The sequence below is a fragment of the Pongo pygmaeus genome, chromosome 1 (assembly GCF_028885625.2).
Source record: "Pongo pygmaeus isolate AG05252 chromosome 1, NHGRI_mPonPyg2-v2.0_pri, whole genome shotgun sequence".
In the NCBI taxonomy this organism is placed as follows: domain Eukaryota; kingdom Metazoa; phylum Chordata; class Mammalia; order Primates; family Hominidae; genus Pongo; species Pongo pygmaeus.
Window position 1 is genome coordinate 190,793,962 of NC_072373.2, and position 22,030 is coordinate 190,815,991.

The 22,030-nt window shown below is 47.8% G+C and overlaps 2 protein-coding genes across 4 annotated transcripts in view; both read left to right on the top strand.

Annotated features, from left to right (window-relative positions):
* Positions 1–329: 329 nt before the first annotated feature.
* On the top strand, positions 330–7,219 carry MYCL (MYCL proto-oncogene, bHLH transcription factor). The gene is made up of 3 exons (XM_054493457.2): positions 330–516; positions 881–1,385; positions 4,357–7,219. Exons 1-3 carry the CDS (start codon positions 436–438, stop codon positions 4,953–4,955), a joined length of 1,185 nt encoding a protein of 394 aa, XP_054349432.1. The 5' UTR covers positions 330–435; the 3' UTR covers positions 4,956–7,219.
* An 11,925-nt stretch (positions 7,220–19,144) lies between these two features.
* TRIT1 (tRNA isopentenyltransferase 1) overlaps positions 19,145–22,030 on the top strand; it is a 41,137-nt gene continuing 38,251 nt past the window's right edge. For all 3 annotated transcript variants that reach the window (XM_054493427.2, XM_054493437.2, XM_054493445.2), the window contains exon 1: positions 19,145–19,344. In XM_054493427.2, coding sequence (XP_054349402.1) covers positions 19,171–19,344 — 174 coding nt within the window. In that variant the 5' untranslated portion in view covers positions 19,145–19,170. The remainder of the gene's footprint in view (positions 19,345–22,030) is intronic.

Consider the following 22,030-nt stretch of genomic DNA (forward strand, 5'->3'; position numbering starts at 1 on the left):
GGGAGGGGAGTAGCCCTAATTCCCCAGCTCGGAGTGGGCAAGGAGCACGGTTTAGCTCAGCCGGCTGGCACAGCCAAGCGGCCGCCGGGCCGCATCAGCCCTCCTCCTGTTTGCGCTCCCCAGCGTGCAATTTATTTGGGGGGCTACCGGGGATAGAACCGAGAGGGCGAGCGCTGCCGGGAGGTAGGGCCGACCCCACCTGTCGACTGCCCGTAGCGGGCAGGGAGAGGGCGGCGTTTGTCCCATAGGGCCCGCCCCCCAGTCCCCGCGTCCCGGGCGCGCGACGAGATATAAGGCAGTCAGGAAACAATGCGCCTGCAGCTCGCGCTCCCGCGCCGATCCCGAGAGCGCCCGGGCCGCCGTGCGCGAGCGAGGGAGGGGGCGCGCGCGCGGGGGGCGCGCTCGTGAGTGCGGGCCGCGCTCTCGGCGGCGCGCATGTGCGTGTGTGAGGGCTGCCGGGCTGCCCCGAGCCGGCGGGGAGCCGGTCCGCTCCAGGTGGCGGGCGGCGGGAGCGAGGTGAGGCTGCGGGTGGCCAGGGCACGGGCGCGGGTCCCGCGGTGCGGGCTGGCTGCAGGCTGCCTTCTGGGCACGGCGCGCCCCCGCCCGGCCCCGCCGGGCCCTGGGAGCTGCGCTCCGGGCGGCGCTGGCAAAGTTTGCTTTGAACTCGCTGCCCACAGTCGGGTCCGCGCGCTGCGATTGGCTTCCCCTACCACTCTGACCCGGGGCCCGGCTTCCCGGGACGCGAGGACTGGGCGCAGGCTGCAAGCTGGTGGGGTTGGGGAGGAACGAGAGCCCGGCAGCCGGCTGTGCCAAGGGACCCGGGGACGCCTCCTTCGCCCGGCCGGCACCCGGTCAGCACGTCCCACCTTCCCTCCCGCAGGGAGCGGACATGGACTACGACTCGTACCAGCACTATTTCTACGACTATGACTGCGGGGAGGATTTCTACCGCTCCACGGCGCCCAGCGAGGACATCTGGAAGAAATTCGAGCTGGTGCCATCGCCCCCCACGTCGCCGCCCTGGGGCTTGGGTCCCGGCGCAGGGGACCCGGCCCCCGGGATTGGTCCCCTGGAGCCGTGGCCCGGAGGGTGCACCGGGGACGAAGCGGAATCCCGGGGCCACTCGAAAGGCTGGGGCAGGAACTACGCCTCCATCATCCGCCGTGACTGCATGTGGAGCGGCTTCTCGGCCCGGGAACGGCTGGAGAGAGCTGTGAGCGACCGGCTCGCTGCTGGCGCGCCCCGGGGGAACCCGCCCAAGGCGTCCGCCGCCCCGGACTGCACTCCCAGCCTCGAAGCCGGCAACCCGGCGCCCGCCGCCCCCTGTCCGCTGGGCGAACCCAAGACCCAGGCCTGCTCCGGGTCCGAGAGCCCAAGCGACTCGGGTAAGGACCTCCCCGAGCTATCCAAGAGGGGGCCACCCCATGGGTGGCCAAAGCTCTGCCCCTGCCTGAGGTCAGGCATTGGCTCTTCTCAAGCTCTTGGGCCATCTCCGCCTCTCTTTGGCCGAAGCTGCCCGTGTAGCCCCCAACCGTGTCTGTCTGGCACGTGGGTGTGTTGATAAACAGTTTGGAGAAGTGGCGTGGGAGCCAGCGTCCCTTTGATGATTATTGGAGCCCCAGGGGACAAGGGATATGAGGTGAGGGTTGGCGCTTAGAGAGGACAATACTGGGGTTGGACTGTAAGGGATTTCTGTCCTAAGGAGTCTGGAAGGGGGTCCCTTAAAAGACACTCCAAGCCTGAAGTTTTTTTGCTGCTGCCTCTTTCCCTAGGAAACTCACACTCCCCTAGGGGGAGAAGAAGCCGAGAGCCTTTTGTGCAAAGCCAAAGCCTTCATCTTTTTAAAAACCTAGGTCTCCAGTTGGCTTTACTTTAAAATGCCAGTAATAAATGCCCTCTTCTTGTGCCTCCCCACCACCACTTACCACTCGTGCATCCCTGAGACAGGGAGGGAAGAATGAACACTCCCCATTAACAGATGGAAAAACTGAGGCTTAGAGATAGACAATCACTACAAGTCAGCTCCAGCTTTCTGCCATCTAGCCAGCCCCTCTTCCCCAATGCTCCATCCCAACCAGGCACCTCTTCCTTGATGTTTGGGTCTTTGTGGTAGCTTATCTTAGAAGCATTACACCTTGCCTTGCTGTTTGTCCTGAGATGGAAAAGTGTCCTTCTCGCTCCCCCTCAATACATCTCCAGCGTCAGCTGCTCCCTGGCATTCAACAAATATTCACTGGCCCCTACTTTGTGGCAATCTGTGGGCTATGTGCTGGGGTCAAGGCCGTAGAACTCCAGGCCCTCCTCTCCCATCCTTGATGCAAGCGCAAATCTCGCTGAGGGCAGACTGGGGCATCCTGTGCCACTAAACTACATTGTTCTTATTCTGGCATCTTAGACCTCCACACCCATGAGAAATACTGGAGAGGGTATTTTTGTAGAGTGTAGACTGAGGCTAGTGACAAATAAATCAGGACCGAGAAAGCTCACTGTGGCTTTTAGGAATAACTTTTACACGACCATTTGATAGGGAACTGGGGAATGGGGTATGGAAGTTTTCATACACTTGAGAGAAAAAATAGGATAACAAGAAAAATTAAAAGTCTTTTTTTTTTTTTTTTCCTGGTCCACTGTGTTAAGGTCATTTTTAACCAGCTTGCTTTCTACATCAAGAGTTTATGTTAATTTAATGACTGGAAGGAGAATATTGAGATGAAAAAACCAATAAAGATGTATCTCTACAACGGCTGGTGGAGTGGTAGAGTGGAAAGAGCATTGCTTTGGAAGTTGGACATTTTAGTTTGAAATCCAGAACGTTACAAAGGTGATATGTGGACTTGGCTGATCTGTGCCTCAGTTTCGCCATTTGCACACGATGGGGTTGGACTCGATTGTCCTGCTGAAGACATTTCCTTGTCTGGGTAGAGTAAGACACTACTCTCTGAAAGGGAGAATGGTGTCTTAAATTATTTCTTAGAATCTTCCTGAGCCACGAGGCTTAACACTGAAAATGAAAGGTTTGGGATGTAGGGAAGCCTGCTGAATCATTTTCTGACCTACCCTTTAACCTGAACCTGTTTGTGAGCTTCTAGTTCACTCACAGGCCACATGGCCTGGAACAAAATGCAACAGATTGCAAACAATGAGGCGGGGGGTGGGGAAAGTGATTGGCAGCAGAGCTCACCCAATAGGGGCTAGGGGCTGGGTAAGACAGCATTCCAAACACAGCGTAATCAGCCAATCATGGGCTTTGGGGCCAGGAGGGCTGAATGGTCAGGTTTTATTAATGGAGAAATAATGCGATTGTCCACACAATGGAAGCCTTCCTGACAAAGGGGCTCAAGCTTCCTGATATGCAAAGAAGCTGAGATCGGAGCTCTTCCGTTGTGAGGCCGAGATCCATTAAGGTGGACTTCTGTGTGGAGGCCGCAAAATGTGTGGAGCAGGAGGAGAGTTTTCTCCCAACTGCCCCTCTCCTGGTTAGGTTAACCTAAGAGACCTTCAAGCCAGTGAATGAGAAGGGCATGTCCAGGTGTCTCCAGGTGTTTTGAGGACATTCTGCTGCCCAGTCTCTGCCTCTGGTGCAGGTAGTTTGGAAGTGGTCGCTTGTACCTTTGTGAAGTTCCTGCAGCTTCGCCGACCCATGATTACAAATCTAACCTTCTAGTCCAGGGAAGGAGGTGGGGCAGGCGGCCTATAAATGATGGATGACTTTAGAAACCCATTGAACCCAGGAGCAAAATGCTCCTAAGGGAAACCCTTTCCCTCCCCTCTGTGGGTGAAGAGGGATGGGTTGTAGCCCTCCCTTCTCTGAATCTTCAGCTGAAAGGGATGGCAGAATAGAGAGGTGGGGGAATAATAGGATTTATAACTTGTGAAAAGTAACAATTCCCCAAGTGCAGGCTGTGCTGGGCAGGAACAAAGGGCAGCTCTGCCCACAGATCCCTCATTTACAATTCTGATGGGGCATGAAAGAGCCCGACTGGGGAAGATCTTTATAGCTAAACTTTGTCTCAGGCCGGTAGCTCTTTCTCTCCATCCCCTCCGTGGAGGAGGGGAGAGCCTTTGCAGACTGGGGGCTGTTGGCTTGGGTCTGCCTTTTGTTCTTATCTAAGCCTTGCTGTGCAAAAGGAAATTGGAGAATATTTTCCTTCTTGCTAATGTCCCCTCCTTTCCTTCACTGTGCCCTTACCCCATTACAAATGAATCAGCTTTCTGCTCACCTCGATTTGTATATATCTAAATTGGAAAAATGTCACCTACCTTCCCAAGCACCAGCGTAGACAGCTAAAGCTGTAGGGTCTATGTTTGTGTTTCTCATGGGATGTGTTTCTTCTCTTGATCTCTTTTCTCGGACAGAGAATGAAGAAATAGATGTTGTGACGGTAGAGAAGAGGCAGTCTCTGGGTATTCGGAAGCCGGTCACCATCACGGTGCGAGCAGACCCCCTGGATCCCTGCATGAAGCATTTCCACATCTCCATCCATCAGCAACAGCACAACTATGCTGCCCGTTTTCCTCCAGAAAGCTGCTCCCAAGAAGAGGCTTCAGAGAGGGGTCCCCAAGAAGAGGTTCTGGAGAGAGATGCTGCAGGAGAAAAGGAAGATGAGGAGGATGAAGAGATTGTGAGTCCCCCACCTGTAGAAAGTGAGGCTGCCCAGTCCTGCCACCCCAAACCTGTCAGTTCTGATACTGAGGATGTGACCAAGAGGAAGAATCACAACTTCCTGGAGCGCAAGAGGCGGAATGACCTGCGTTCGCGATTCTTGGCCCTGAGGGACCAGGTGCCCACCCTGGCCAGCTGCTCCAAGGCCCCCAAAGTAGTGATTCTAAGCAAGGCCTTGGAATACTTGCAAGCCCTGGTGGGGGCTGAGAAGAGGATGGCTACAGAGAAAAGGCAACTCCGATGCCGGCAGCAGCAATTGCAGAAAAGAATTGCATACCTCAGTGGCTACTAACTGACCAAAAAGCCTGACAGTTCTATCTTACAAAGACACAAGTTTATTTTTTAACCTCCCTCTCCCCTTTAGTAATTTGCACATTTTGGTTATGGTGGGACAGTCTGGACAGTAGATCCCAGAATGCATTGCAGCCGGTGCACACACAATAAAGGCTTGCATTCTTGGAAACCTTGAAACCCAGCTCTCCCTCTTCCCTGACTCATGGGGGTGCTGTATGTTCTCTGGCGCCTTTGGCTTCCCAGCAGGCAGCTGACTGAGGAGCCTTGGGGTCTGCCTAGCTCACTAGCTCCGAAGAAAAGGCTGACAGATGCTATGCAACAGGTGGTGGATGTTGTCAGGGGCTCCAGCTTGCATGAAATCTCACACTCTGCATGAGCTTTAGGCTAGGAAAGGATGCTCCCAACTGGTGTCTCTGGGGTGATGCAAGGACAGCTGTGCCTGGACGCTCTCCCTGAGGCTCCTTTTTCCAGAAGACACACGAGCTGTCTTGGGTGAAGACAAGCTTGCAGATTTGATCAACATTGACCATTACCTCACTGTCAGACACTTTACAGTAGCCAAGGAGTTGGAAACCTTTATATATTATGATGTTAGCTGACCCCCTTCTCCCACTCCCAGTGCTGCGACCCTGGGAACATTTAAAAAGCTTGGCCTCTAGATTCTTTGTCTCAGAGCCCTCTGGGCTCTCTCCTCTGAGGGAGGGACCTTTCTTTCCTCACAAGGGACTTTTTTGTTCCATTATGCCTTTGTTATGCAATGGGCTCTACAGCACCCTTTCCCACAGGTCAGAAATATTTCCCCAAGACACAGGGAAATGGGTCCTAGCCTGGGGCCTGGGGATAGCTTGGAGTCCTGGCTCATGAACTTGATCCCTGCCCAGGTGCTTTCCGAGGGGCACTTGAGGCCCAATCTTTTCTCAAGGCAGGTGTGAGACACCTCAGAGAGAGAACTGTACTGGTGCCTCTTTCCCACCTGCCTCATCTCAGTCCTTGAGCGGCGAGTTTGAAGTTCTTCTGGAACCATGCAAATCTGTCCTCCTCATGCAATTCCAAGGAGCTTGCTGGCTCTGCAGCCACCCTTGGGCCCCTTCCAGCCTGCCATGAATCAGATCTCTTTCCCAGAATCTGGGCCTTTCTGAAGTTTTGGGGAGAGCTGTTGGGACTCATCCAGTGCTCCAGAAGGTGGACTTGCTTCTGGTGGGTTTTAAAGGAGCCTCCAGGAGATAGGCTTAGCCAACCATGATGGATTTTACCCCAGCTGGACTCGGCAGCTCCAAGTGGAATCCACGTGCAGCCTCCAGTCTGGGAAAGTCACCGAGCCTAGCAGTTGTCATGTGGGTAACCTCAGGCACCTCTAAGCCTGTCCTGGAAGAAGGACCAGCAGCCCCTCCAGAACTCTGCCCAGGACAGCAGGTGCCTGCTGGCTCTGGGTTTGGAAGTTGGGGTGGGTAGGGGGTGGTAAGTACTATATATGGCTCTGGAAAACCAGCTGCTACTTCCAAATCTATTGTCCATAATGGTTTCTTTCTGAGGTTGCTTCTTGGCCTCAGAGGACCCCAGGGGATGTTTGGAAATAGCCTCTCTACCCTTCTGGAGCATGGTTTACAAAAGCCAGCTGACTTCTGGAGCTGTCTATGGAGGACAGTTTGGGTGTAGGTTACTGATGTCTCAACTGAATAGCTTGTGTTTTATAAGCTGCTGTTGGCTATTATGCTGGGGGGAGTCTTTTTTTTAATATTGTATTTTTGTATGCCTTTTGCAAAGTGGTGTTAACTGTTTTTGTACAAGAAAAAAATCTCTTGGGCAATTCTCCTGTTGCAAGGGTCTGATTTATTTTGAAAGGCAAGTTCACCTGAAATTTTGTATTTAGTTGTGATTACTGATTGCCTGATTTTAAAATGTTGCCTTCTGGGACATCTTCTAATAAAAGATTTCTCAAACATGTCAGAGTGGGGGCAGCTTATGCCACCTGAGTCCTCCTCAACCACGGAAAACTATTTCAGGGTAGCCACAAGTGATCCAGAGGGCTGCACTTCTCTAACCATGTTGCTAACCTGGTCATTCCACTCTGGGTTCCTGAAATGCCATTTCAGACATGTTGAAACAATGTAGGCTCAGTACTCAGTGAACACGGAATTCTCTTGTGAATTGCAAAGAGTGCTGAATTTGTACTTTAGAAGGCTTGAAATCATGGCTCCACCACTTCTGCAGCCTTTAGCTTTATCTTTCTGAGTCCTAGTTTCCTTATCGGTAAAATGGGGATAAATGCTACTTCACTGGATTTTTGCAGGTATTAAATGAAGTGGTAAACTTCAAACTGCTTTCTAAACTATAAAGCCTTATACTCCTTAGGATGGTGTTATTCTTATCTTAGTGGTATGATGACCTTCTGCAAGATGTCTTTTAAAAATTTTTCTGAGAATTTATGTTGCAATGTACTTTTTTCTTACAGAAATATAGTTTTAAAATTATTTCTCCTGGCTGGGTGCAGTGGCTTATGCCTGTAATCCCAGCACTTTGCGAGGCTGAGGCAGGCAGACTGCTTGAGCTCAGGAGTTCGAGACCAGCCTGGGCAACATGGCAAAAACCCATGTCTACAAAAAATACAAAAATTAGCCAGGCATGGTGGTACACGCCTATAGTCCCAACCACTCGGGAGGCTGAGGTGGGAGGATGGCTTGAGCCTGGGAGGCAGAGGTTGCAGTGAGCCAAGATCACGCCACTGCACCCCAGTCTGGGCAACAGAGCCAGACCCTGTCTCAGAAAAAAACATTCTTCCTCCCTTAATTAATGAAAGAAAGTTTAAGCTTCATTTTCCTCCCATAGTTCTCATAAACTTGCTGTAAATGCAAGACAGGGGAATTCAGTAATAGCTGTTCCTCATAGGGCACTCCTTATGTCTAACACTCTGCCATATCAACCATGTGTCAGGGCTACAGATGAAGAAACTGAGGTTCTAAGAGTAAACAAAGCTATGCAAATTCACAAGCTTATAATTCAGTTGTGATTTGAAACCAGATCTGCCTATCTCCAGAGCAAGAGGTCTTAGTCACTACATTATGATGATCAGCTTGTTTGTTAGCATGGGGTATGTGGAGAAGGTAAACGTGGAATTCCGTCATTTAACTGCCTGTTGGAACTCTCTCTCTTTGGGGCTATTGTGCCTGCCACTTATTGGGATGAAATGGAGCAAATGTCCCATGACCAGCAACTCTGAGGCATATGTGTGCTGGGTGGGATAGTCTTGCTGCAAAGGGGCCCCATCTGGGACTGAAAAGAAATCAGTTGCTGTTCAGGATGGCCATGAGCATCATGGTGAAAGAAGCCTCCACTAACTCCTCCTTACAGATGGGACTTGGGTTGGTATTGCCCACCCGGATTTCTATGGAGCCTCAGTAGGGTCAAAAAGCTCCTCTTAATTCCTCACATTTACAAAATGACCCTCTTGTGACCCTCCAACCTGGTAAGTAAGCGATATCTGCCTGATGGTACTGGAGCCCAGAGGGTTTTCTTGCTCAAAGTCACATAGCAAAATCAGGATTCCAAGCCCAGTCTCCTATCAGGTAAGCTTTTTCCACTTGTCCCCCACTGCACATAGGTAACACACTTAGAACCTAAGAAGCTGTTTGGTAAAACTGACATGGATTATTGGAACTCTTTACTTAAAACTCCCAGTGTATTTTTCTTCCTTTTTTGAGGCCATTAGTCAAGGGTCTGGTTTGTAGAACGTATCTCCCTTTACTGGACCTCGAAATAATTCAATAAAAATTTTTGAAAGCACTTCGTACAATAGTATGGACCCATGGGTACAGGCGTGAATGTTAGTAGTTTTGCATATCTTAATTCTTACAATAACTTGGAGAGCAGGATGCTGTCAGCTCCATTTCACAGAAAAGCCAACTGAAGCTCAGAGACATTTAAGTCATTTGCCTAAGCCCACACACCTAGTACCAGCTGCCTGACTCCAAGCTTCAGCTCTTTTGAGTCAACTCTGCTGAGAAAGGAGTGGGAATAAAGCCATCTCCTGGGGGAAGGGAGGGTGTTTCTGGAATGCGAAGTATTTTAAGCTCCTTCCTAGCTCATTTCTACAGACTCCTACCTCTATCTTTGTCTGAAAATAGTCAGGAGTTTATTCCTGGATTTCAGAGGACAATTTCTACAAATTAGGTTTGCCTCTGAATAATGCACCTAAGGGATCACACTACCAACTCAGGACATAGATAATACGGGGTGACCCAGAAGCCACACTTGGTGTAGCAAAGAGAGAAGGACATCATCTCTGTTAGACAATAAAAGGCTAAAGTGTATGTTTAACTTCTGCCTCTGTTGGCAGTTATTTTGTGGAACTGAGACAGGTTGAACTATCTTAGATGTGCTGAATTTGTCTACAGTGCTCCCGAGGTCAGGATATTCCAGAATATTAACTTTAAAAGGGGAAAAAGAGGATGGGGATGGCTTTGCTGATCTGTGATAAGTGATAGGAGGGAGTGTGAGAGAGGTTTCTTTTTAAGGATAAGATAACCAGCTGGGAGGTGATTGACGACCGGGTGACTGGGAAGGGGGAAGGAGGAGGTGTCCAAATGTGTCAGCTAGAGTTCTGTTGGTTGCTGTGTGGGCATTTCTACTGTAAGCCCAGTGGGCGGCTTTTGTTAATGTCTGTTTATTTACACTCCTGGCCAAAGGGAGCAACTGTATTAATGTTACCATTCTCTTGGCAAGCAAATGTAAATTTTTTTTTAAAAAGTCTCTAATCAGGTGTGTTATTAAATGATTAGGCTCAGTGCCAAGGGTCCAGTAGGTGCCCAGTAAATAATGGATTTCTTTTAAACTTGTGGGAAGCAGTATGATTAAGTGGTCACCCACACCCAACAGGTCTCAGTTCCAAATCTTGGCCCTGCATTTTCTAGCATTTTCTTGACCTTGGGCAAATTATTAACCTTTCCTAACCCTAGTTTTCTTATCTATAAAATAGATAGAAATAATAGCATGCACTTCATTGGGTAGTCAGGGCAATAGTAAGTGCTCAGTAAATGATTAGCATTATTTAAACCATGTTAACAAGCCACACCTAGAATATAGATTAGTCATATTTGAAAGATGATAGAAGGAATTGGTAAAATAATAAATCTTCCCAGAGTGCACATATTGATGCTTCAAGAGGTGGTAAATTATTAGGAAAGAAATAGCCAGGTTTGGGGAGCTTGAAATAGGCAGCGGAGGAGGGAGGGCAAAGACTGGAGCCTCAGACTGGTTCACAGCATTCACAGCCCATGGCCAGCAGAGGTTGTGCATCAGCAAAGCCATTGCACATACAAACCCTCTACTTTTCCTTACTGGGCACTGTGGTGCCTTTAAACTGAGCTAGAGTCAACTGACTCCATTTAGTCATTAATGCCTATGTTATTAAGACAGTGATTCTCAAACCTGAGTGTGTCTTAAGAATCTACGCACCCGGCCAGGCGCAGTGGCTCACGCCTACAATCCCAGCACTTTGGGAGGCTGAGGCGGGTGGATCATGAGGTCAGGAGTTTGAGACCAGCCTGACCAACATGGTGAAACCCCGTCTCTACTAAAAACAAAAATTAGCAAGGCATGATGGCGTGCACCTGTAATCCTAGCTATTCAGGAGGCTGAGGCAGGAGAATCACTTGAACCTGGGAGGCGGAGGTTGCAGCAAGCTGAGATCGTGCCATTGCACTCCAGCTTGGGCGACAGAGTGAGACTTGGTCTCAAAAAAAAAAAAAAAGAATCGGCTGGGCATGGTGGCTCACGCCTATAATCCCAGCACTTTGGGGGACCAAGGCGGGTGGACCACAAGGTCAGGAGGTCGAGACCATCCTGGCTAACACGGTGAAACCCTGTCTCTACTAAAAATACAAAAAATTAGCCAGGTGTGGTGGCGTGCGCCTGTAGTCCCAGCTCTTCGGGAGGCTGAGGCAGGAGAATGGCGTGAACCCGGGAGGTGGAGCTTGCAGTGAGCCGAGATTGTGCCACTGCACTCCAGACTGGGAGAGAGAGCGAGACTCTGTCTAAAAAAAAAAAAAAAAAAAAAAAAAGAATTTACCCACCCTAGGTCAGGGCCAGAAATCTGCATTGCTAACAAGCAAGGAGGGAGGTGAATTCCTGAGGCCACACTTAAAAAAACATTGATATAAGGGGTTAGTGCCCAGGTTTTGCAAAGATAAAAAGTATTCACAGAAGGTGGTGTAGATGCCATGGTTAAGAACTTGGGGCCAGGCACAGTGGCTTATGACTGTAATCCCAGCACTTTGGGAGGCAGAGGTGGGAGGATCACATGAGTTCAGGAGCTTGAGACCAGCCTGGGCAACATAGCAAAATCCCATTTCTACTAAGAAATTTAAAAAAAAATGCTGGCAAGAGGGCCTGTGCCTGTAGTCCCAGCTACTCCAGAAGCTGATGCTGAGGTGGGAGGATCACTTGAGCCCAGGAGTTTGAGGAGGCTGCAGTGAGCTATAATTGTGCCATTTCACTCCAGCCTGAGTGACAGAGTGAGACCCTATCTCTAAAACAACAATAACAACAAAAAACAAGGACTTGGGGTTACTACCTGTGTGATGTTGGGCCAATCACTCAACCTCTCTGAGTCCTACAAGTATCCTTCTTCTGTAAAATGGAGATAATAATGATATCTATGTCACAGGACTGTTGTGAAGATTAAAGGAGTTGTTACATGTAAAGTTCTTAGAACAGTGCCAGCTACATAGTGACAGCAATATGTTTGCAATGATACATGAAGGTATGGTTCCTTCCTTCTGGAAGTTTATGAGCATGGAAACACAATCAGAAAATATTCTGGTCTGAAGTAATATAATAATAACAAAAAGATAACAAACATGATCACAAACTAAGGCAATATGTGTCTCAAAGAAGTGCTATGAACCTCAGAAGGGGAAGAGAACCTTTTGTTTGGAGTCATCGTGAAAGTTTTTGTTGGAAATTGTAACATTAACCAAAACTAGAAGTACAGGTAGTATTTGGCTAAGTGAAAAGAAGGATGTTCTAGGCTAAGAGAATAGCTTTGGGGAAGAGCAGTTAAGAAGGTTGTGTCAAATCTGGGGACAGGGGAGAAATCTGGTCTGATTTGCTGGCTGGGTAGTCTCATTTTTACAAAATAAGGAGGATTGCACTAGATTTCTAAGGGGATCCTTTCAAGAGCAAACATCCTCTTTGAAATAGGGAAGTCAGGGGAAGAAACTGATTGTGGTTTGGGACATGATGAAATTAAAGTGATGGGGTCATCCAAAATGAAGTACCCAGCAAGTTGAAAATGTGATACTGAGGCTTTAGAAAGGGATTTGAATGGAAGATACAGGTTTGAGACTCATCAGGATATAAAGATGGCAGGGTAAAGTGGTTCATGCCTATAATCCCAGCACTTTGGGAGGCTGAGGCAGAAGGATCACTTGAGGCCAGGAGTTCAAGATCAGGTTGGGCAACATAGTAAGACCCTGTCTCTGCAAAAGAAAAATAAATAAATTAAAAAGCTGTTATTATTTATTTATTTATTTATTTATTTTTTGAGACGGAGTCTTGCTCTGTCACCCAGGCTGGAGTGCAGTGGCACAATCTCGGCTCACTGCAACCTCCGCCTCCCAGGTTCAAGTGATTCTCCTGCCTCAGCCTCCCAAGTAGCTGGGATTACAGACGCCCACCACCATGGCCAGCTAATTTTTGTGTTTTTAGTAGAGATGGGGTTTTACCATGTTGGCCAGGCTGGTCTCGAACTCATGACCTCAGGTGATCCACCCACCTCGGCCTCCCAAAGTGCTGGAATTACAGGCGTTAGCTACCGTGCCCAGTCCTAAAAAGCTGTTATCTTGACACTGGGAGGCTGAGGCTGGAGGATCACTTGGGGCCAGGCATTTGAGACCAGCCTGGGCAACATAGTGAGACTCTGTCTCTTAAAATTAAAAAAAAAAATGAAACCGGGCGCGGTGGCTCATGCCTGTAATCCCAGCACTTTGGGAGGCCCAGGCGGGTGGATCATGAGGTCAGGAGTTCGAGACCAGCCTGGCCACCATGGTGAAACCCCATCTCTACTAAAAATACAAAAATTAGCCAGGTGTGGTGGCGCAAGCCTGTAATCCTAAAGAACAATGAAAGATTGCTGGCAACCACCAGAAACTAGAGAAGGAAGGAAGGGATTCTTCCCTAAAGGGAAGCATGGGGGCATGGCCCTGTGGACACCTTGATTTCAGACTTCTAGCCTCCAGAACCACGAGAAAATAAATTTCCCTTTGTTTTTGTTTGTTTGTTTTTGAGATTTAAAAAAAAAAAAAAAAAAACAGCTTGTTGCCCAGGCTGGAGTATAGTAGTGCAATCTCTGCTCACTGCAACCTCTGCCTCCCCGGTTCAAGTGATTCTCATGCCTCATCCCTGCCCCTGATGGAGTAGATGGGGCTATAGGAGTGCTCCACCACGCCTGGCTAATTTTTGTATTTTTAGTAGAGATGGAGTTTCGCCATGTTGGCCAGTCTGGTATCGAATTCCTGGCCTCCTGCCTTGGCCTCCCAAAGTGCTGGAATTACAGGGGTGAGCCACCATGCCCTGCCAATTTCCCTTGTTTTAAGCCGCCCAGTTTGTAGTAATTTATGACAAGCCTAGGAATCTAATATAGGAATAACATTCATCATAAAATATCTCCCACAGAAAATATTTTTTATTTGGGGTAGCTAATTAGCGTGAAGATTGGGCTGCAAAGTCATCTTAGGTTGTACCAAAAAGCTAGTGTTGGCTGGGTGCCGTGGCTTACACCTGTAATCCTAGCTCTTTGTGAGTCTGAGGTGGGCAGATTAGTTGAGGCCAGGAGTTCGAGACCAGCCTGGCCAACATGGCAAAACTTCATCTCTATTATAAACTTGTATAAATCAATTTTTTAAAAAGCTAGTGTTGGTCTTTGACCCAACTTTCTTCCTTACCTTGGAGAAAGATGCTTCAGGCCTCCCATAGCATGTTCGTTTTTCTGTCCTAAATGTCACCACATACTCTAAAATTCCATCTGGAACCTTTTGGATGATCTGCTATAAATGGCCCTTTTACTGTAATGGCTTCATCTTTTGCCTTCTCCCTGTAAATTTCTTTCTTTTATTTTTTGAGATGGAGTTTCACTCTTGTTGCCCAGGCTGGAGTGCAATGGCGTGATCTCAGCTCACCGCAACCTCTGCCTCCCAGGTTCGAGCAATTCTCCTGCCTCAGCCTCCCAAGTAGCTGGGATTACAGGCATGCACCACCACGCCCGGCTAATTTTGTATTTTTAGTAGAGACGGGGTTTCTCAATGTTGAGGCTGGTCTCGAACTCCTGACCTCAGGTGATCTGCCCACCTCGGCCTCCCAAAATGCTGGGATTATAGGCGTAAGCCACCTTACCCAGCCAAATTTCTTTCTTTTTAAAAGAGATTTTGAATGAGTTATTTAAAGTATACAGAGGATAGGAAATACTACTGAATAAACACTCATGGGTCATCACTGAGATTTTCCTCCGTATCTTTTTGCACCCCCCACATTCTCCTTTTCTGCCATCTTTCTGTGCCCATCCCACCCTATGTATTGCTTTCAATTTCCTAAAGAAGATGAGGTAGGTGCAGAAATCCTAACTATATATCTGCCCTTAGGGTATAACTTACACACAGTGGGGATGAGAATTAAATGACTGACTGTGGGCTTTCAGTAGGGCAGGCAGGGAATTATTATTCTCCAAGTAATTTGAGTATCCCTGGTACCTCATTTCTGCATTTTAGATATGCTTTTCCAGACTGAACTTATCCTGGCATGTTTGCCTTTAAAACCAGGATTTCTTTGCCCATAATAATCTGTAATGCGTGGAGCATGTTGGAGATGGGATTCTGCATCCATCACCTCTAGACATATACATACATTTTAAGTGAGAGACTCTCTTTCTTTTTGAGCCTCCCTTCCAGAACACAGTGAGCTACTTCCCCTCTGGCCTCACAGAAAGGGGAGGGGAGTCAGAGCCAATACCTAGGCATGAGTACAACTAGCTTCCCTGACTCCCTATTGCCTTCTTTTGTCTCTTTTTTTACCCTGAAAAGCTTCCCATTAGAGGGTTTTATGTAGTTTTTTAAAGAAATACTTATTATCTCTTGGTCATAGACTTCAATTCCCCAATTTTCCCTTGAACCTAATGTCTCCAATTAGGATTTCAAGTTACAGAATATCTTTCAGGACCTATTTTTAGTACAATTTAGAGTTCAGAAGATCACTAGGGAGACAAACAAAGCTACAGACAAAATAGCCTAAGGTATTTTAAAAAATATGTTCCCATTCTCTTTTGGTAGGACTAATAGAATTACGATGAATGGAATGGTACTTTTTTTTTTTTTTTTCACTTCTCATTTGTTTTGGACCACAGGCTCCATTCTGATTTAGGAGTCTTTCCTGCTCAGCATTTTGGTGATAATTCTCCCCATGGTCTACAGGATCCCTGTTCTCTTTGTTTCTATAGCAACAGTCCTGTGTTGCTTGGCTAGAAGCAATTTTCTGCTGCTATGGTGAAGCTCCATTTTTCCATTCCTTTCTCCCTAGTTGCCTTGGTAACGAGTCTCTTCATCTTCTGGTCTCTTGGTGGTAAATTCCACCCCCATCTTTTTTTCTCTTTCTAGTAATAGTCACCTGGTTCATGACTTGGACAGTGCTATCCCATCTGTGAGTGAGCATACTCTGTCATGGTCAGATTGTCATCATGAAATCAGCCTCCCTTTTCCTCTAATTGCATCATTTCTCTGGCCTGCCATCTTTCTGGTGGTTGTCATGGTAACTGTACCCTCTGAAAGTCTCTAGGCAAAGGTTCTACAGTTAACAACCATCATGTGAGAGTGTCTGCCAATATGTGGCCATGCATCTCCATTTTAAACCCAGCCCCAGGCGGGTACTACAAATTAGAGAGAACAGGGCTTTTGATCAAAGCAGGCTGGATTGAGAAAAGGAGGGACAGGGGACCCAGAACTGGGAACTGGTATTCTCCAAACAATGTACATGGCAACAAGGTTTAGGCTGGATCTGCAAGAGTGGTCATTATGCCAATGGGGATTCAAGTGATTGATAAATGTATTAGCAGTCATTCCAGCAGGTCTGTCAAATGCTTGAAACTTGCAGGGGTCACTCCTTTGGCCCAGGGGATCCTGGTGATATGACCTGAGAGTTAGAGCCAATCTCAGTGATAAAGCAATTATAACTCTTTTTTTTTTTTTTTTTTTTTTTTTTTTTTTTTGAGACAGAGTCTTGCTCTGTCGCCCAGGCTGGAGTGCAGTGGTGTGATCTCAGCTCACTGCAAGCTGAGCCTCCCGGGTTCACGCCATCCTCCTGCCTCAGCCTCCTGAGTAGCTGGGACTATAGGTGCACGCTGCCAAGCCCGGCTAGTTTTTTCTATTTTTTTAGTAGAGACGGGGTTTCACCTTGTTAGCCAGGATGGTCTCGATCTCCTGACCTTGTGATCCGCCCGCCTCGGCCTCCCAAAGTGCTGGGATTACAGGCGTGAGCCACCGCGCCTGGCCTAGAACTCTTAAATTGGCTAACAAGGGGTTAGTAGAATAGGTATTTAGGCACCTTTACACATTACTGAAAATTTCTCTGCCCTTAGGCTGCTGCTTTTACCTCTTTAGAGAGGCAGATGGGGTGTTACCATTATAATAACACCAAGTGTTCAACAAATAGTGGGTGTTATGTGCCAGGGCATTGTAGCAGGCACTCTTCAGATATTACTTCATTTTTTCCTCATGGCAATCTTGAGAGGAATTTAAAGATAAGAACACTGAGGTTAAGAGGTAAAGTTAGGCCAGAAGTGCTGGCTCACTTCTGTAATCCCAGCAGTTTAGCAGGCCCAGGCAGGAGGATCACTTGAGCCCAGGAGTCGGTCACCAGCCTGGGCAACATAGCAAGACCTCATCTCTCAAAAAGAAAAAAAAAATAGTGGGCGTGGTGGTAGGGGTCTGCAGTCCCAGCTGGGGCAGGGTGATCGGGTGCTGAGTGGGAGGATTGTTTGAGCTCAGGAGGTCAAGGCTGCAGTGAGCTGTGATTGATTGCACCACTACACTGCAGCCTGGGCAACAGAGCAAGATCATGTCTCAAAAAAAAAAAAAGAGGTGAAGTTAATGAAGTTCACAGAGCTGATAAATGGCAGAGCTGGGATTTGAACCCAGCTCTATATGACTCCAAAGGCCTTTCTTAAAATGGTGTGGTCTCTGGAATTTTGGTCCTCTCTGGTCCTAATTTTTTCCACCTCCATTTTAACCTCAGGGTTGCTACAACTTTAATCCTTTCTTTATTTTTTCTTTCTTTTTTTTTTTTTTTTGAGGCTGAGTCTTGCTCTGTCGTCCAGGCTGGAGTGCAGTGGCTGATCTCGACTTACTGCAACCTCCGGCTTCCGGCTTCAAGTGATTCTCCTGCCTCCCGCGTAGCTGGGATTACAGGGATACGCCCCGCCACCACACGTGGCTAATTTTTGTATTTTTAGTAGAGACGGGGTTTCACCATGTTGTCCCCAGGTTGGTCTTGAACTCCTGACCTTGTGATCCACATGCCTTGGCCTTCCAAAGTGCTGGGATTACAGGTGTGAGCCACCGCGCCTGGCTATTTATTTATTTAAGAAGGAATTTAGCTCTTGTTGCCCAGGCTGGATTGCAATGGCATGCTCTTGGCTCACTGCAACTTACGCCTCCCAGTTCAAGTGATTCTCCTGTCTTAGCCTCCCAAGTAGCTGGGATTACAGGCGTGCACCACCACGCCCAGTTAATTTTGTATTTTTAGTAAAGACAGGGTTTCACCATGTTGGTCAGGCTGGTCTCGAACTCCTGACCTCAGGTGATCCACCCGCCTCGGCCTCTCAAAGTGCTGGGTTTACAGGCGTGAGCCACGGCTCCCGGCCAACTTTAATCCTTTCTACCTGCGTTCCTTTTCCCTTTCCTATTTTGCGGATTGTAGTTTACTTGCTTGTTTTTCTCTGTTCTCACTCCACCTGTTGCATTCTTTGGCCAAGGAGATGAAAAGGTTTGCCTTCTGTTTTTTTGTTTTGTTTTGTTTTGTTTTGTTTGGGACGGAGTTCCGCTCTTGTTGCCCAGGTTGGAGTGCAATGGAGCGATCTCGGCTCACTGCAACCTCCGTTTCCCGGGTTCCCATGCCTCAGCCTCCCAAGTAGCTGGGATTAAAGGCATGCGCCACCACACCCGGCTAATTTTTGTGTTTTTAGTAGAGACGGGGTTTTACCATGTTAGTCAGGCTGGTCTTGAACACCTAACTTCAGGTGATCCACCAGCCTCGGCCTCCCAATATGCTGGGATTACAAGCGTGAGCCACTCCGCCGGGCCAAAGGTTTGCTTTGTGATTGAGTATGAGGTTGTACTATGGGATGAAAATATTAGAGCAGCTGCCCTGGCCTTAGAACTGGGCAGTCCTCATTCTGGAGAATGCCACACCTCTGAGCTTACTGCCCCGGGCACTAGACCGGCAGGTCATTCTCCTCTTCATTGAACAAGTATTGGGTGTCTCTCTTGGGTACCAGGTACTGTGCTAGACACTGGAGATACAGCAATGATCTAGACAGAATTTGTCCCAGTAAGTCAGACAAAAAAACAAGAGACCTATTTATAATTTTATATTGTAATAAGTACTGTGAAGAAAAATAACTTGAGTGCTGTGAAAGAAGAATGGGGACGGATCTATTTAGATAGGGCTGCCATCTACCATTCAAGACGGCAGGTGGCCCGGCGCAGTGGCGCACGCCTGTAATTCCAGCACTTCGGGAGGCCGAGGCGGGTGGACTGCCTGAGCTCAGCAGTTCGAGACCACCCTGGGCAACATGGTGAAACCTCGTGTCTACTAAAATACAAAAAATTAGCCGGGCATGGTGGCGGGCGCCTGTAGTCCCAGCTACTCGGGAAGCTGAGGCAGGAGAATCTCTTGAACCCAGAAGGCGGAGGTTGCAGTGAGCCGAGATCGCGCCACTGCACTCCAGCCCGGGCGACAGAGGGAGACCCCGTCTCCAAATAAGAAGAAGAAAAAAAAAAAAGACGGCAGGTAGTTGAGGTTCTGACACCAGTTAGTTGACTGCAGTCATGTCGCCCGGGTCCTGCCGCTCCCTCCTACCTAAGCAACCTTGCTACAAAGCCTGAGATCCGCGCAGGCGCATAGACGGTTGCCATGGGGACAGCTGCTCCGGCGCAAGCGCAGACTGCCATAAGATGGCGTCCGTGGCGGCTGCACGAGCAATTCCTGTGGGCAGTGGGCTCAGGGGCCTGCAACGGACCCTACCTCTTGTAGTGATTCTCGGGGCCACGGGCACCGGCAAATCCACGCTGGCGTTGCAGCTAGGCCAGCGGCTCGGCGGTGAGATCGTCAGCGCTGACTCCATGCAGGTATGGCAGTGCGGCTGGCCCGGGCGCCTGGGAACCCCGGAGGCCGCGTGGACACCCTGTGGCAAAGGTCTTAAAGGGTGAACCCCGAGGCTTGTAGGGGCGGAGGGAGTAGGTAAAGGGAGCCCATACTTACTAAGCGCCCGCCGCATGCCAGACACAGTGCCAGATGTTTCCCTTATCATCGTCTCATCAACTCCTCACGACGTTACTGTTTGGTAGATACTATTATCTCCTTTTGTGGAGAAGGGAATTGGGGCTTAGGGAGGTGAAACGACTTTTTCCATGTCACATAGCAAATAAGTGGAAGACATGGTATTTGAACCTACAAGGTCGACAGATAGGTATCCAGTAAATATCTTTTGAATAAAAATTATTCCAGAGCTTTTGTTGTAACTCTAACCCTAACCCAGCGAGATCAGGATAAATTGGATACCACCTATGGTGTCTGCTGGGGGAGTGGAATAGGGTTGACAGTCAGGAGACCTGGATTCTAGTCCTGAATCCGCCATTGGCCATGTGACTTCGGATCAACAATGTCGTTTATTTGGACGTTATTTTATGTATCTGTGAAGTGAGGAAAATGTCACCTACCGCACAAGGTTATAGTGCTTAATAAATGGGATCATGAGCGTTAGAACGAAGAACAGAGTGCCCTGTCCGGAATAAGGCCAGACTCGTGGTAAATGCTTTTTTAAGCAGAGGTTTTAAATCATAATGGCTGATTTAAAGTTGAAGGGGCTTTGTCCTCTTCTTCGAGCTGGGAGGCCCAGAAGGGGTATACATCACATCTGGGAGCATTTTGCTCCATTAAGAGTGGGTAGTGGGTGACATTTTGGGTAAATCTCTGATGGAGGAACTACAGCAGCTATTTGTTGAAGAGAATTTACAGTTATGAGTCTTCACAGAGTAAATGAGATGTTGAACATGAAATGCCTGGCACTGAACATAGCACCTGATGAGTACTCAGCAAAGAAGGGCAGTTCCTTTCCCCAACTCACCCAGAAGCCAGTGAGCGTAGTTTCTGCTTTCATTAGTTTATGTGGCATGACAAGACCATCAGCACACATGAAACGATCGGATAATTCAACAAATAATTTGTTTGCAGTCTACTTTGTGCCAGCTTCAGAAGACAGTTTACCTCAAATCCCAGCTGTCTTTTCCAAGATATGCAGCTATAGCCTAAACTCTTCATGCCTTTGTTTCTTCTTCTGTAAAGTAGGAAGAATAATATCAGTAACACAACATTATTGTGATGATTAAATGAGATAAAGTATGTGCAGTACTTAATACAATATATGGCACATAATAAGAGCTAAAAATACGGTAGCTGCTATCTTCTGCAAGGCCCTACTGGAGAGACAAAATCATAATTTCTGCCCTTGAGTTTTAGTCCAGCTGAACATAAAACAAGGCGGAGCTAATAAATGTTTGGACAGAGATATTAATGGATTTGCAAGATGATGGGAGGAGAGAGACTACAAATGCTAGATTTTATGACAAGTATTATAGAATTTCTGAGACAGGAGAAATTATCGAAGGCTGGCTTAGTACGGAAAGCTCTCTGAAAAAGGGCTTGAGAAATAGGTCAAGTTTGGATAGGTAAGAAAGAAGAAAAAGCTTATTAAAGGAAAGAACATGAAGCTGGTCCAAAGGTATTGAGTTGTCTCAGTTGATTGTTCACAGTCAGTTACAGATGGAACTCCTTTTTCTACTCTTTGGCCCTTTCTCACTACTGTACATGACTAGTCTTAAAAAAAAAAAAAGAAACATGAATGAAGATGAAGATTTAGAAGGTGAAATGGCCATAGTGTGTAGGTAGGATAGTAAAAGGAGATTGTTCAATTGTAGATATGGAATGTGAGATGAGCAACATGATGAAGGCAGTGTGTAAGGAACATTCATTTGTGAGCAGTATGTATGGTACTTGGATAAAAAATATCCAAGAATGGTATAATAGTAGATCTTTGGTCTGATACCTCAGAGACTTAAGCAATAAGAGTTTCAGTAAGATGGAGTTACACTGATGACATCTAAGGTCCATGCCAATATTTATGTTCTATCATTTCTTTCTTCTTTTTTTTTTTTTGGAGACAGAGTTTCGCTCTTGTTGCCCAGGCTGGAGTGCAGTGGCGCAGTCTTGGCTCACTGCAACCTCTGCCTCCTGGGTTCAAGGATTCTCCTGCCTCAGCCTCCCAAGTAGCTGGGATTACAGGCACCTGTCCCACACCCAGCTAAGTTTTGTATTTTTAGTAGAGATGGAGTTTCGCCGTGTTGGCCAGACTGGTCTCGAACTCTTGACCTCAGGTGATCCACCCACTCCAGCCTCCCAAAGCGCTAGGATTACAAGCATGAGGCACTGCACCCGGCCTTACATCTGTTTTTAAGTAGGTTACTGGGTTCTGGCAGTGAGGGTTGGATATAGCTCTATAGTAGCTATTATGTCTCGTTACTCATAGCTGTGTACCATAGAAATGTTTCTTTCTATCTTTTTTCTTTTCTTCTTTTTTCGAAACGGAGTCTTGCTCTGTCGCCCAGGCTGGAGTGCAGTGGCGCAATCTCTGCTCACTGCCGCCTCTGCCTCCCAGGTTCAAGCAATTCTCCTGCCTCAGCCTCCCGAGTAGCTGGAATTACAGACGCCCGCCACCATGCACGGCTAATTTTTGTATTCTTAGTAGAGATAGGGTTT